The following is a 12,358-nucleotide window of genomic DNA, read 5'->3' on the forward strand; positions in this document are numbered from 1 at the left end:
TTGACCTTTCTCCACTATCAAAACTGACCCTTTAGTCCTACCCTGTGTTTCACTGTTTAACCTGTTACAGACCTGTGAGAGCACCTTCCCTCTTGTCTCATGACTCCCGACTTTGCCTAAGATCCTTTGGTGAGGGGCCTTGGCAAGGGCTTTCTGAAAGTCCAAGTACAGTGTATCAACACATTTGTTGACCCCCTCAAAGAATTCTAGTAGATTGGTGAGGCATGATTTCCCTTTACAGAAACCATGTTGACTCTTCCCCAACATATCATGTTAAAGAACAGAATTATCAGACAAAGATTACTATAGTTTCAACCAATTTGCCTGCTACTGATGTTAGACTTACTGGCCTGTAATTGCCAGGATTGCTGCTGGAGCCTTTTTTAAAAACCAGCATCCCATTAGCTACTCTCCAGGCATCTGGTCCAGAGGCTGATTTCAGCAATTGGTCACATGCCCTGGTTAGTAGTTCTGAGGTAGCTGGGCCACAGAGAATGGGGGACAAGGCACCAAAATCACAACCACCAGGAGGCAGTGCTCACCTGGGAGCAGATTAACGCTGAACTAACCTGCAAGGAACCATTGCAGTAGAGCTCGACAAACCAGACGGCTCAGAGTCAGATCAGCCTCAGACAAAAGATTTTATTTAAAAATTTTCTCAACAGAAAATTGAGAAGTGTCAGGGGAAAAAACCCTGAAATTTTCCTGGGGGAAAAAAGTTGAACTCTGTGGAAGCCGCACATCCTGGTGGAGAATCCCCAGCCAGCGTACGGCTTTTAACATCTCAGCAGACTGATATTGACCACAGCACAGGGGACATTTATGTAGCATTTTCCTAGTGGGGGGAATCAGAGGAAAATCCTCTCACCCGCCGCTTGATCCCAGCTCAAGGCAGATGGCACCAGCAGAGCCAGGCTAGGCAGCATGGCTGGGGTGGTTTGATCTGTTTAGAAGTCAGATCATTCCCATGCCCGGACATGAGCTCGTCAGACTCATGCTCAGCTCCTGCTGTGAGGAGAACTCAGATCAGGGACCCCTGACTTCCACCAGGGTTTTATCCTCAGCCTGACCCCAGGCAACAGTTAACCTCGCAAAGCCTCGGTGGGTAGCTAGCTGCCCTGTAAATTAACGAGACGAGTCCATAAACACGGCACAATCTTTACAGCTGCCTGCGTCTGACACTTCGCTGCAGCTGTAAAGCAATCAGACTTTGGCCCGGCCCAGAACAGCACCAGGGATGGGACGGGAAGAGCCGAGGTGTTTGCCCCGAGCAGAGGAAGGGCTCAGGCCGAGACGCGGTGGATCGGTTGGCGAACAGGCCAGCTACGCGGCAGGAGGGAGGTGAGTGCGGGGGCAGCGCCGGGGAGCAGAGGATGAACGGGCTCCGAACCAGAAAGCACGTCGTGCTGAAGGCAGGCGGAGGAGCACAGGCTGGCACGGGCACTAAGGGCAGATGGGGAGAAGGGGACAGCTGCCAGAAGGAGGAGAGGATTTTACTCTGGGTTAATGTGGGGGGACGTGGGCAAGAACAACGGCACCAGCGGGAGAACTGGGCACTGCCATCCTGGCCCCAGGCCAGGAACTGCTTCCTCTCCCTGCCCCTGGAATAAGCTCCGTCCCTGCAGGCCAGTCCAGCGGGGGGGGGAGGGGGGAGAGGGGGGCTCGCCATCGAGGGGACACTTGGGGCGAGCGGGAATGGTATTTCAGTGCTAAGGCCCCCCTCCCCCACCCTCGTGGGAACTAGGCTGAGACCCACCAAACTCATTTCACCAAGGGCCACAGCCCCGGCTCCTAGCTCACCCTGGGGCCAGCCTGGCTGTCCCCCGGCCTCCTCCCTGGGGGTCGCTGCTCATCAGACCCCTCCCAAGAGAGGATCGTTCCCAGGCCAGGCCCACGGGAAGGGAGCCCTGGAGAGGCGGGAGGGGCTGTCCCTAAATCGTCCTCTCCAAGCTCCCCCCTTGGGGCTGGGTGGATCCGTTTCAGGGACTCCCTCCCCGACTCAGCCACCCATCTCGATCCATCCGGGGAGGGGGCAGAGGGCACTGGGGAGGGCTGCATGTCTCCCCTGCCCTCCCCCCCGTGCTTCCGCAGACCATTGGTGGCCACTGAGCGGCCGGGACCTGACACCCTCCTCCCCCGTTAATCCTCAGGCACGGTGACGCGGACGCGGTGCCAGGCATTGCTCAGCACTCCCCGCAGGTTCCAGATGGGCTCCACCGTGTCAGGCTGCACATTGTAGCTGGCATCCACGGCCTTGCAGACGATGTTCAGCTCTGCGGCGTCGGGGGGGACAGGGGCCGTGAGCTGCCACAGGCGCCAGGCCCAGGCCCGGCCCGGCCGCTGCTCCTCGCCCATCAGCTCGGCCACGCGCCACGTCCGGCCGCCGTCTAACGAGACGTCCACGCGCACCACGCCACGCCCGCCCCCGCTCCAGGCATAGCCCTTGACTGTCAGCTCCCCGGGCGGGACAGCAGCCCCCGGCGTGGGCTCCGTGATGGCCGACTGGACAGGCAGCTCCTGGATGGCGGGCGCTGTGGTGAAATCCACCGTGTCCCAGTCCACGGCGGGCGAGAAGCCCTTGTAGTCATTCCGCTGCCAGTGGCTTGGGCTCTCCTCCCGGCTCACAGAGACCCGACCCAGCCACTTAACGCTGCGGGCGCCCACCACGCCCGGCACCACCACCCGCAGTGGGTAGCCGTGGTCCCGCGGCAGCTCCTCGCCGTTCATCTCGTAGGCCAGCAGCACGTCGGCCTCGCGGCCCATGGCCGTGCGGTAGGGGATGGAGGCACCGTAGGCCACCCCACTCAGGTCCTTATCCAGGCCCTCGAAACAGACGTGCTGCTCCTCGGCCTCCTCCTCCTCCGCGTAGCCGGCGTGCGCCAGGACATCCCGGAGCCGGACGCCACCCCAGCGGGCTGTGCTGATGGCTGCCACCCCCCACTCCAGCCCCTTCACCTGCCGGACGCGGCTCATCTCTGACCGGCGGTTCCCGGCGCACTGCAGGGTCACCGTCACCTCATGCTTGGGAAAGCGGCGTTTGAGCTCAGGCAGAGAGAGCGCCAGCACCCGGCCCCCCGGCCCCTCCAGCTGCAGCCGGTAGCTGGCGGGGTCCACGGCCGGCACCGGCAGGTGGTTGCGTTTGAAGAACAGCTGGTTGGGCGTCAGGTAGTTCTCGGTCAGCAGCTCGGCTGGCGGCTCCGCGTTGAAGGGCTTGAGGCTGTTGACTTTGAGGGCGGGGTGCCGAGGGGGGTCCCCGGAGTAGGGGTCCCCCTGGCTGGGCTGGCTCTGCTCCTCAGGGCTCAGCTCCCCCACCTTGTAGGCCTGCAGAATCTCTAGCACATGCTCCTGGCTGTGCACGGCGTACATGGCCCAGAAGGGCTCCAGGGCGCCCCCCGCTGCTAGCAGGATCTTGCTCTTGCCCCCCGGATGCAGCTCCACAAAGTCAGTGATGTCGAAGACTTCGCCTCCGTAGGTCACCCAGACCCGCTCAGCCAGGCTGCGGTGCTGCCCCACCTCCTGGCGGGTGAACACAGGGTATGGCACCCCAGGCGTGGCCTCGGCCTTCGGCTCGGCCTCCGCCGCCTGCAGGGATGAGGAGAGGGGCTCGAGTGTGCGTCTGCCAACATCCACCGCAGGCCTCTGAGGGCCCACCCCTCACCCACCTTGGGGGAGAAGGGATGCACCCCAGGCTATGCAGCACATCAGGGGCAGAAATGGGAGCAGAACCAGGAGTCCTGGTTCCCAATCCTCTCTCCCCGCTCTAACCACTAGATCCCACTCCCCTCCCAGAGCTGGAGAGAGAACCCAGGAGTCCTGGCTCCCAGCCCCCCCCCTCTAACCCCTAGATCTCACTCCCCTCCCGGGGCCAGGGAGAGAACCCAGGAGTCTTGGTTCCTAAGCCCCCCCCCCACTCTAACCACTATATCCTACTCGCCTCCCAGGCTGGGGAGAGAACCCAGGAATCCTGGTTCCCAGTCCCCCCAGCTCTGACCACTAGACCATGCTTCCTTCCCCAAGGTGCCCATCCAGCTCTCAAGCCACCTTCGTGCCCTGAGGCAGAGAGCTGAGCACCAGCCCCCTCTCCCTCCCCACCCACTGTTTCCACCCCTCTCCCCACAGCACGGGCCCCTCCCCCTCCACGGAGGCACCGGAGAGCCGCCGACCCCATGATGCCGGTCCCAGCTCCTTCCTCACCCGTCTGCGGTGATCTCCGTAGGCCAAGCCTGTGCCCAGGCCCAGCAGAGCCCCCATGGCAGTGACCTTCCATCTCCAGCTGCCATCGCCTGGGCTGCAGGTGCCATGAGTGCGGGAGGGGGTCCAGGCAGCACAGGCTTGTGGGTGGGACCCCCAGGCTACAGCTACCAATCTGGGGGAGAAACCAGGACTCCAGTGAGGGCAAAAATCCCCCAGCGACCTCCCTGCCATCTACGGGACACTCTGGGCACCAGTGCTGCTCGCCTGCCATCTACTGGCTGTGCAGCAGGGGGCGCTCTCTCCACAGGGCTGACCCCACTGTGGCACTAAGGGGCGCTGTGCTGCAGGGTGGGGCTCAGCAAGGGGTCCTCTCCCCCTCCCCTGCCTTCCTGGCCTGCTTCCAACCCAGCTAATGACATTCTGCCTCCCTAAAACACCACCTGTAATTTCAGCCCGACCCAGGAGTCCTGTTCACTTCCTTTGCTAGGCGACTGTTAAACAGCCACCGCCTGCCACCCCAGAGGTGGCTGCATTTCAGCCTCCAGCCCCGAGCGCCGTCTGGCCCGTGATGGGTTCCCTTTGGGAGCAGCTTTCGGCAGCCGGTCCATGGGCTCCCTCCCAGTCCAGCAGCTGGTGGAACATTAACCCAGTGTTCCCCTGCCACAGGTCTGATAAGATAACGCCAGCCACAGAGCCATAAAGGGATCTCCCCCGCCAGATAAAACCCCTGTGGCTTGGGCTGCGAGCTGGCTGCAGGGGGACCGCAGAGATTAGATTACAACCCAGATCAGATTAGAGCCGCTGAGTGATTCTGCAAAATCCTGGCAAGGTGTCAAAGCGGCAGCTGCCCTAAAGGGAATCCCAAAGGAAATTCACACTAGCTCCCTCCTCCCCTTTTCCCCTTGCGATCTCAGGGGGCTGTGACTCAGGAGTGAGGGGCACCAGCAGAGCTGGGGAGGGGAGCCCAGGGCTGGGCTGACAGGGGCTGTGACTCAGGAGTGAGGGGCACCAGCAGAGCTGGGGAGGGGAGCCCAGGGCTGGGCTAGCAGGGACTGTGGGTCAGGAGTGAGGGACACTGGCAGAGCCGGAGGGAGCCCAGGGCTGGGCCGTGAGGGACACCGGCAGAACTGCGGGAGGCAGGGGGCTGCAGGGCAGGGTTGAGGTTCACCAGCGGAGTGGTGTTGGGGGGCCCAGTGCGGGAGCAGCAGGGGGGTTGTAGTGATTTCTGAACTCTCTCTCATACCTAGGTGTTCTCTGGAGGACCCAGGGTCCTCTCACAATGGGTCTGAGCAGCAGCATCTCCGCCAGACCTGTGCAGGGAGCGAAAGAACAAGAGATAAACGACCTTGTCCCCAACCCACGAACCCGAGACACCCGAGCAGGCAAGGCAGGACCAGTCCCTCTGGGGGTGACACACACAGCAGCTTCCGCCTCGCAGGTGGGATCTGGGGTCCCTGCACAGCGATGAGCATAGCTCTGCCGGGGGGTCCCAGCTCAAACCTGAGCCCAGCGGCCAGGAGCCATGTCCTAGCCGGAGCCCCCAGAACAGTCAGCAAAGGGACCGGGGCAGGATGCGGCTGGCTCGGGCTGATCCTCCCACCCGCACCGGAGAAGCTGGGCGCAGAGCGGAACCACCGTTCAGGAAGGCAGGACATTTAGCCAGTGGCCGGAACGGGCAGCCAAGCCCTTGGCAGAGCTCCTGGCTTAGGCCCTGCCCGATGCAGCCGCTCGGGCTGCATTTTCCTAGACTGTTCAGGCCTGATTTTCTGAGCCTGGGGGGTGTGCGGGGAACTTGCTCTCAACTGTTCCCCTCGCCTTAGTGACAAGGGAGGGATTCGAAATCCCGGGGGATGGTAGCGGCGCCTATTCCCCAGCTGGGTCTTGCTCTTCCATTCCAAGCCCCCAGGGGAGGGACCATGGCGCAGCACAGACCAACAGCGAGAGCCAGTCTGGATTTACCACCACCCCGCCCTTAACCCTGTGTTCAAACAGCCCCCGGGGGGCGAACACACAGATCCTTGTCAGGATGGGGACGAGGCAGGTGGACAAGTCAACACCCAGTTCTGGGCATCCGGCACCACAGGATCCAACTGATTTAGGAACCTGCCCAAACTCCTGGCTGGATGCAGCTGCCCCAGCCCTGGGATCTAGTCACTGCGACAGCGACTTTGTGAACGGGATGAAAGAGAAACCGGGCTGCAGGCAGCTGCTTGGATCGGCCAGAGTCAGAGCTGGGCTTGCCCCTCAAAAGGAAAATAACCACTAAAGATTCACCAGCTGCAAGTCAGATGGGGGAGGAGGGACCGGGAGCACAGCGGAATTTGGACCCGAGCAGTCCAGATAGAGTCACCCCCCCGGAACCATCCCCGCCAACACTCATGGGGCCCCTGCTCCCATCAGCCAGTTGGGGGATGGCATGAGAGTTTGAAGCCCCAGGCAGTTTGATCTCCTGGAGACTCCCAAATGCTTGGGGACCAGGCACCCCATACAACTGGGCACATGGAGGAAGAAGCAGGGGCACAAAGTGGGGTGTAAATCCCTGTGCGGACCCTGCCTGGGGGCACCCAGAACAGGTGGGAGAAGGGAACCATGTACTGCCCCGCCCCCAGATGCTCCTTGGTGCCCACTAGGGAAGGAACAATGTACAGCTGGGGCTCCAGGGAGTCCCAGAACACCCCCCCCAACACCCCCCGAGCACAACCCTCCATATACCCCCCAGGCACACACCCCTAGAGCACCCTCCCCCCAGTGCAACCCTCTACACACACACACACGGCACCCCCCCCTGCAACCCTCCATGAGCCCCCCAGCCCCCAGGCACACACCCCAAGAGCACCCTTCCCTCACTGCAACCCTCCATATACCCCCAGGCACACACCCCGAGCACCCTCCCCCCAGTGCAACCCTCTACACACACACACCCGGCACCCCCCTTGAAACCCCCCACGAGCCCTCAGGCACCCCCCCCAGAGCTCCCCTCCATGTACCCCCCAGCCCTCAGACACCCCCCCCAAGCAACCCTCTGCACCCCCCTACAACCCTCCACAAGCCCCCAGTGCAGCCGCCCGCAATTACCCCACGAGCCCCCCATGCGCCCCGCCTCTCCCACCTGTGAGCGCGGGGAAGGAACGTCACCGCGCCCGTCACCCGCCCCCTGCCCCGAGCCTGCGCCTTTAAGGCAGGGGAGGGCGTGGCCTCGGCGAGTGACATCAGGGGTGGAGCCGAACCCCGCCCCCTGGAGGGGGGAAGCGGCGATTTAAAGGGCCAGAGGCCGCGCTCGGGAGGCGAGGCCCGGCGGGGGGCGGGGCCTGCAGCAGGCGCAGCACGTGCCTCCTGGTTCCCACGCAAGAGGCGAGGGGCGGGCCCGTCACCCTGAGCCCCGGCCCCCGGGGGGGGCGTTAATAGGGACAGGGCTGATTTTGGGGTCTTTTTCTTATAAAGGCTCCTATTACCCCCCAGCCCCATCACACTGGTTGTCTGGTCACCCTGCGGCTACACGAGGGAGCGGAGGCGGGTACCATCTCCGCCCCATGAAATATCCCACTGACATTCACCTACAGCCTAATCCTGCCCCCGCCCCCGCCCCGGGGCTGCTCGTCGCTGGGAATGTAATGCAGGAGCTTGCCCTGGGCTAAGGACCTGGGACCCTGCTGCAACAGCATCAAGGTACTTACAGCCCCCTGCCCCTGCCCCTGCCCAGGGGGTTCTGTCATAGGCATAGAGCTTGGAGAAGGGCGATATACTAGCCCTGGGATAGAGGGCTCCACCCTATAGCTGTGCTGCACATCCCAGCAGGGTACATTAGAGCAGCCCTGAGACTGCTCTAACTTCAACTTGGAACCAGACCAGTCCCTGTACAGCCCCAGACCCCAGAGGAAGGAGGGGGATGGGGCTAGTTATTGCCAGTTGTAGAGACACATTTTGCTGTGTAGATACAACCCCGGAAACCAGAGACAGACCCAGCATGGCCACGAAACAGGAGCAAACTCTGGCAAGCTACCGTCAGCTGGCTTTGAACCCATGACCTCTCAGTGCAAGACTCCATCAGCCGTCTCTCCTGGGGCCATACCCCTGCCAGTGCAGTTCACACCCAGGAACCCCCCCAGCAGCTGGAAAGGGGCAGCAATTCCCTCGCTCAACCCCAGCCGTGTGGGGAGCAGCTACCCTAGAACCTGCACCCCCCACCCCACCTGCAAGTGAATGGCTTCTGCAGCCCGAGGAAAGTCTTCATGCAGGGGAGGTGGGGGGAGTGGGTAGCTGCATAGGGACAGCTGTTCCCAGCCAGCCATCGAGCAGAACTAGCCTTCTGGGGCCCCCTTGCCCTGCCCAAGCTCGGGGCAGCACCCAGCCTCGGCCAGCGCTCGCTGCCTGAGAGCGCTTCTGAGTGTGGCACAGTGCAGGTGAGAGCTGGGAAAGAGCAGATTCTATTTCCACCTCCCCCCTAGTCTCCAAACTCCCCCCCCCCCCCCGGCGCACACAGGAAGAGAAGAGCTGCAAGAAGGTGCCTTGCCAAGTTTGTCAAACGCCTAGTATGCCGAGCCTCAGGCCCTGCTGAGGGGGCAGCCCAGGGCCCCCGCTTGTTACCACACTGGTGAGTAGGTGCAAAGCCATCACCCTTCCCTTCCCCCCACCCCATGCTGGGCCTGCAAAACCTTGGCCAGGAATCAGCTAATTACAGTCCCGTTTGCTTCCTTTTCTGAGGCCCAGCCCCTCCCTCCCTCCTGGCACCAGCCCGTGAGAACCAGCCAGGCAGAACAGGGCAGGGGGCTCTGCTGGCACTGGCTGCCCTTGGGAAGGCACAGCCCTAGGGCCCCCATCGTGAATCTCAGCCCCTGCCCTAGGACAAGCTCCTCAGCCCCGTGCTAAGGCTGCCAGGCAGGTACCAATCACGCCCAGCCTCAGGCCCGTGGCTGCACAGGACTTGCCCCCTGCTTCTGACCTGGACTCACCCCAGCCGCAGAGAAGTCACAAGCTCCCTCGCCTCCCAGGACCCAAGCTGACCCCTCCTGGCACTTGTTGATTTAACTCTGCACCTGGGGGCGGTGTCATCAGCCCAGCTCTTATCAGGCAGGGGCAGATGGGCAGAGAGGCAGCCACTTGCTCCATTTATCAACAGGGACCGGGTGCACTGGGCAGTCACCCCCAGGGAAGGGGAGTTCAGAGCAGAGGTGGCTAGAGCCCAGGAAAGAGGCTGCTTGACCACCTCCAACCTGAAGAGCTGGTGCCCATCAGACAGGCCCGTCCCCTCCAGCGTTAACCTCACATCTCTCAGGTCCCGAGAAGCACGTCCGTAGCCTGGCCTGGCCGCAGGCTAGAGCCAGTTTCCTGCCAGTCACACCCCCACCCCCTCGGCGGGGGCATCAGGTGGCCTGGCTGAACCCCCTGGTCTATCACCCCCCAGAGGGGCAGCCACCTGTGCTCGCTGGGCATGGGGGGAGCACGCCCCAGCCCAGGAATCCACCTCAAAGCAGGTGCAGGCAGGTGCTGGGCTCAGACCAGGCCAGTGTGGGAGCAGAGGGTGCTCGCCCCCATCCAACGGCACCTCGACAAATCCAGTGACCGCCCCTAAGCCGGTGCCAGGCCAGGCCCGGCCCTGCCAGCCATGAGCTTTGGCTTACAGGCTGCTCAGCTGCACCCTCTGCTGACCAGCTGGGCAAAGGACAAGCCTGACCTGTGCTCCAGGCACCCCCATCCTGAAAGGACGTGGGGGGGGGGGGGCGGAGGAGGAAGGATGGGGGAGCATCTCTGCAACAGCCATGGGGCATCCTCACCCCACTGGGCTCAGTGCCCCCTCGCTGGGGGAGCTGGGCTCACAGGCAGGGGAGCTCCCTTTGGGCACCCAGGGTCATTCCCCTTTGCCTCACTGGCCGGCCACCAGCACAGATGGGGAGGCCCAGGATAGGCAAGTTAAAATGGCAGCTGTTCCCCCACCTCTGTCCCTGGGGTCTGTGGACAGAGGCTGAGAGGCAGCAGATTTTCACAAATCGACAGCCTGGCTGGCTTAGGGTTTAGAAACAATCCCATGCCCTGCCCCCAGCCAGAGAAGAGGAGCCAGAGCTGAGGGTGAGAGCAGGTTCTGAGAACCCATCCCCCAGATTCACGCAGCCCCCCCACAAGTTACCTTCAGACACAACCAAACAGCAGCTCCATTTAATACACTGGTGTTTTTTTTTACTTACATTAAATACATTGGTAAATCAGCAGCTGAATTCTGTTACCATGATTGTTATGTTATGCGACGGAGGAGCTTTCTCAAAGCAAAAAAATTGATCAGAAAAAAAGGCAAGCAGGATTGGGGGGGCAGGAGGGGCTTTCAAAAGCTGCAGTGTCTCCATTTGGTCCAGGGATTTAGCCAGAAAACCACCCCCACTCCTGCAAGAGGGGTGGGGACACAGGCTTGGGGCGTCCCGGCTTTGCCAGCAGCCAGTGGGGTGGAGGCTCGTGGCTGTCACACAGGTCAGTGGAGTCTCTCCACCGAGCAGAAGAAGTCTTTCCAGCAAGGACAGAGCCGCCCCCCCGCCCCCGTACGTTACAAGTGCAGCCTGAAATCTCCAACAAGGGGGAAGTTACGTGTCACATCACTGCAGGGGTCAGAGAAGGAAAGAACCAAATACCCACAAGGCCAAGTCACCCTTCAGCCCTCCCAAAGGCCTCCTGGCCCTAAGGGCCCCCCACGCACAGCCCAACTCAGCAAGGGGGACTGGGAAAAGCTAACAGCCCCCCAGCCACTTCCCGAGCAATTCCTCCCCCTCCCCCCGGGCTGCCTGATGCTTCCCCTGCCTAGCTGTCTCTGCTTCAGCTCAATTTGACCCAGACAATACGAGACGAGACAGGGCCAGGAGCTGCTTCCTGAAGACGCTGGGGCTCTAGTTTGGCTAGTGCTGAGGGAGGGCATCACAGCTCCCCCTTGGAGAGATCCCACTTCAAAGCCACCCTCCCACCCCAACACACGCCCAGGGCAGCATCCTCACCTCAGCAAGGCAGGAGCTCCCGCGCGGGGGGCAGTCAGAGCAGCAGCACCACCCCCCAAGGGGCCGTCACGACTGAACCGGCGAAGGGGCCGGGACCGAGAGCACCGCAGGTGGCTCATGCAGAGACCAGGTGCAGGGGGACGTGCGAGATTCCCTTTGCCCCTGCTCACAAGAGGCAAAGTTCAGCCTGTGGCCCCGGTAGCCTCCGAGGCACCTAAGAAAAGCCAGCAGCTAGTGCCAGCGGAAACAGTGCATCAAGGATCCTCGGCAGGTCGCAACACACCCAAGGGCGACTCGGAACCAGAGGCAAGTGACTCCGGCCCTAGTTTCCCCCTGCATCTGGGCAGGGCCCCAGGACTGGTCTGGAACCTGCTACGGCCCATTAAGCCCCAGGGGAGACCATCCAAACAGGCAGCCCCTGTGGAAGACACCGGTTCCTGCTACGAGCAGCTGGGACCAGCTATTCCCGGACTGCACCAGGGGCTTCCCATGCAGCCCAGCAGGCCCAAGCGCTGGGGACAGACACCATAAAAATGCTGCTGCTGCTTGGCCCGGGAGAGCTGGTGTTCACAGGCCCTCAGGCGTGGAGCCGAGTGTGTGACACGACATAGGCAGGGGCTGTGCGCAGGCAGCCTGGGTGCCTGTCTGACCCCCCAGCGGAACCAGCTGGGGCAGAAGGGGAGCCGAGTGTGTGACATGACATAGGCAGGGGCTGTGCGCAGGCAGGCTGGGGGCCGGTCTGACCCCCCAGTGGAACCAGCTGGGGCAGGCGGGGGGCTGAGAAGCGGAAGACACCCCCTGTGAGCAGTGACCCCCCCCAGTGTCCAGAGAGGACGCAGACTGGCCTGTGATTTGATGCAAGGAGAACCTGCAGGTGGAGCCGACAGGGACCTCAAGGTTCCTCTTCCTTGGGGGGGAGCTGAGTCCTTCCAGTGTCCCAGACTCCTCCCCACCTCCAGCCCCTGCTAGACAGACAAAGGGGGAAGGGGCAGCAAACAGGACAGCCGCCTTTCCCAGGCCAGGAAGGAAGGCAGGTCCCATTCTCCTTCACCCCGTCTCTAACACAGACTCCCAGGCCCATGTCCCACTTGGAGCTCCCTAGGTTTGCTGCTCAGTGCCCCCCCCCACCCCCCGGACGGAGGGACACCCCCATTCTGAAGTGAGCCAGACTAGCCACTTGGCCTGCAGGGTAA

General features: G+C 62.3%; 1 protein-coding gene across 6 annotated transcripts; it reads right to left on the reverse strand.

Annotated features, from left to right (window-relative positions):
- Positions 1–622: 622 nt before the first annotated feature.
- Positions 623–12,279, reverse strand: SUOX (sulfite oxidase). 6 transcript variants are annotated; one of them, XM_030554779.1, is made up of 4 exons: positions 11,166–12,279; positions 5,438–5,504; positions 4,195–4,366; positions 623–3,582 (listed from the first exon to the last, which is right to left on the reverse strand). In XM_030554779.1, the coding sequence occupies exons 2-4, from the start codon at positions 5,491–5,493 to the stop codon at positions 2,140–2,142; spliced, it is 1,671 nt and encodes a 556-aa protein (XP_030410639.1). In that variant the 5' UTR covers positions 5,494–5,504; positions 11,166–12,279; the 3' UTR covers positions 623–2,139. The 6 variants fall into 6 exon arrangements, with proteins under 6 accessions (XP_030410639.1, XP_030410637.1, XP_030410636.1 ...); XM_030554777.1 differs by lacking the exon at positions 11,166–12,279 and adding an exon at positions 9,134–9,528; XM_030554776.1 differs by lacking the exon at positions 11,166–12,279 and adding an exon at positions 9,144–9,527.
- Positions 12,280–12,358: the final 79 nt, after the last annotated feature.

Source organism: Gopherus evgoodei, chromosome 3 (assembly GCF_007399415.2).
Source record: "Gopherus evgoodei ecotype Sinaloan lineage chromosome 3, rGopEvg1_v1.p, whole genome shotgun sequence".
NCBI lineage: Eukaryota > Metazoa > Chordata > Testudines > Testudinidae > Gopherus > Gopherus evgoodei.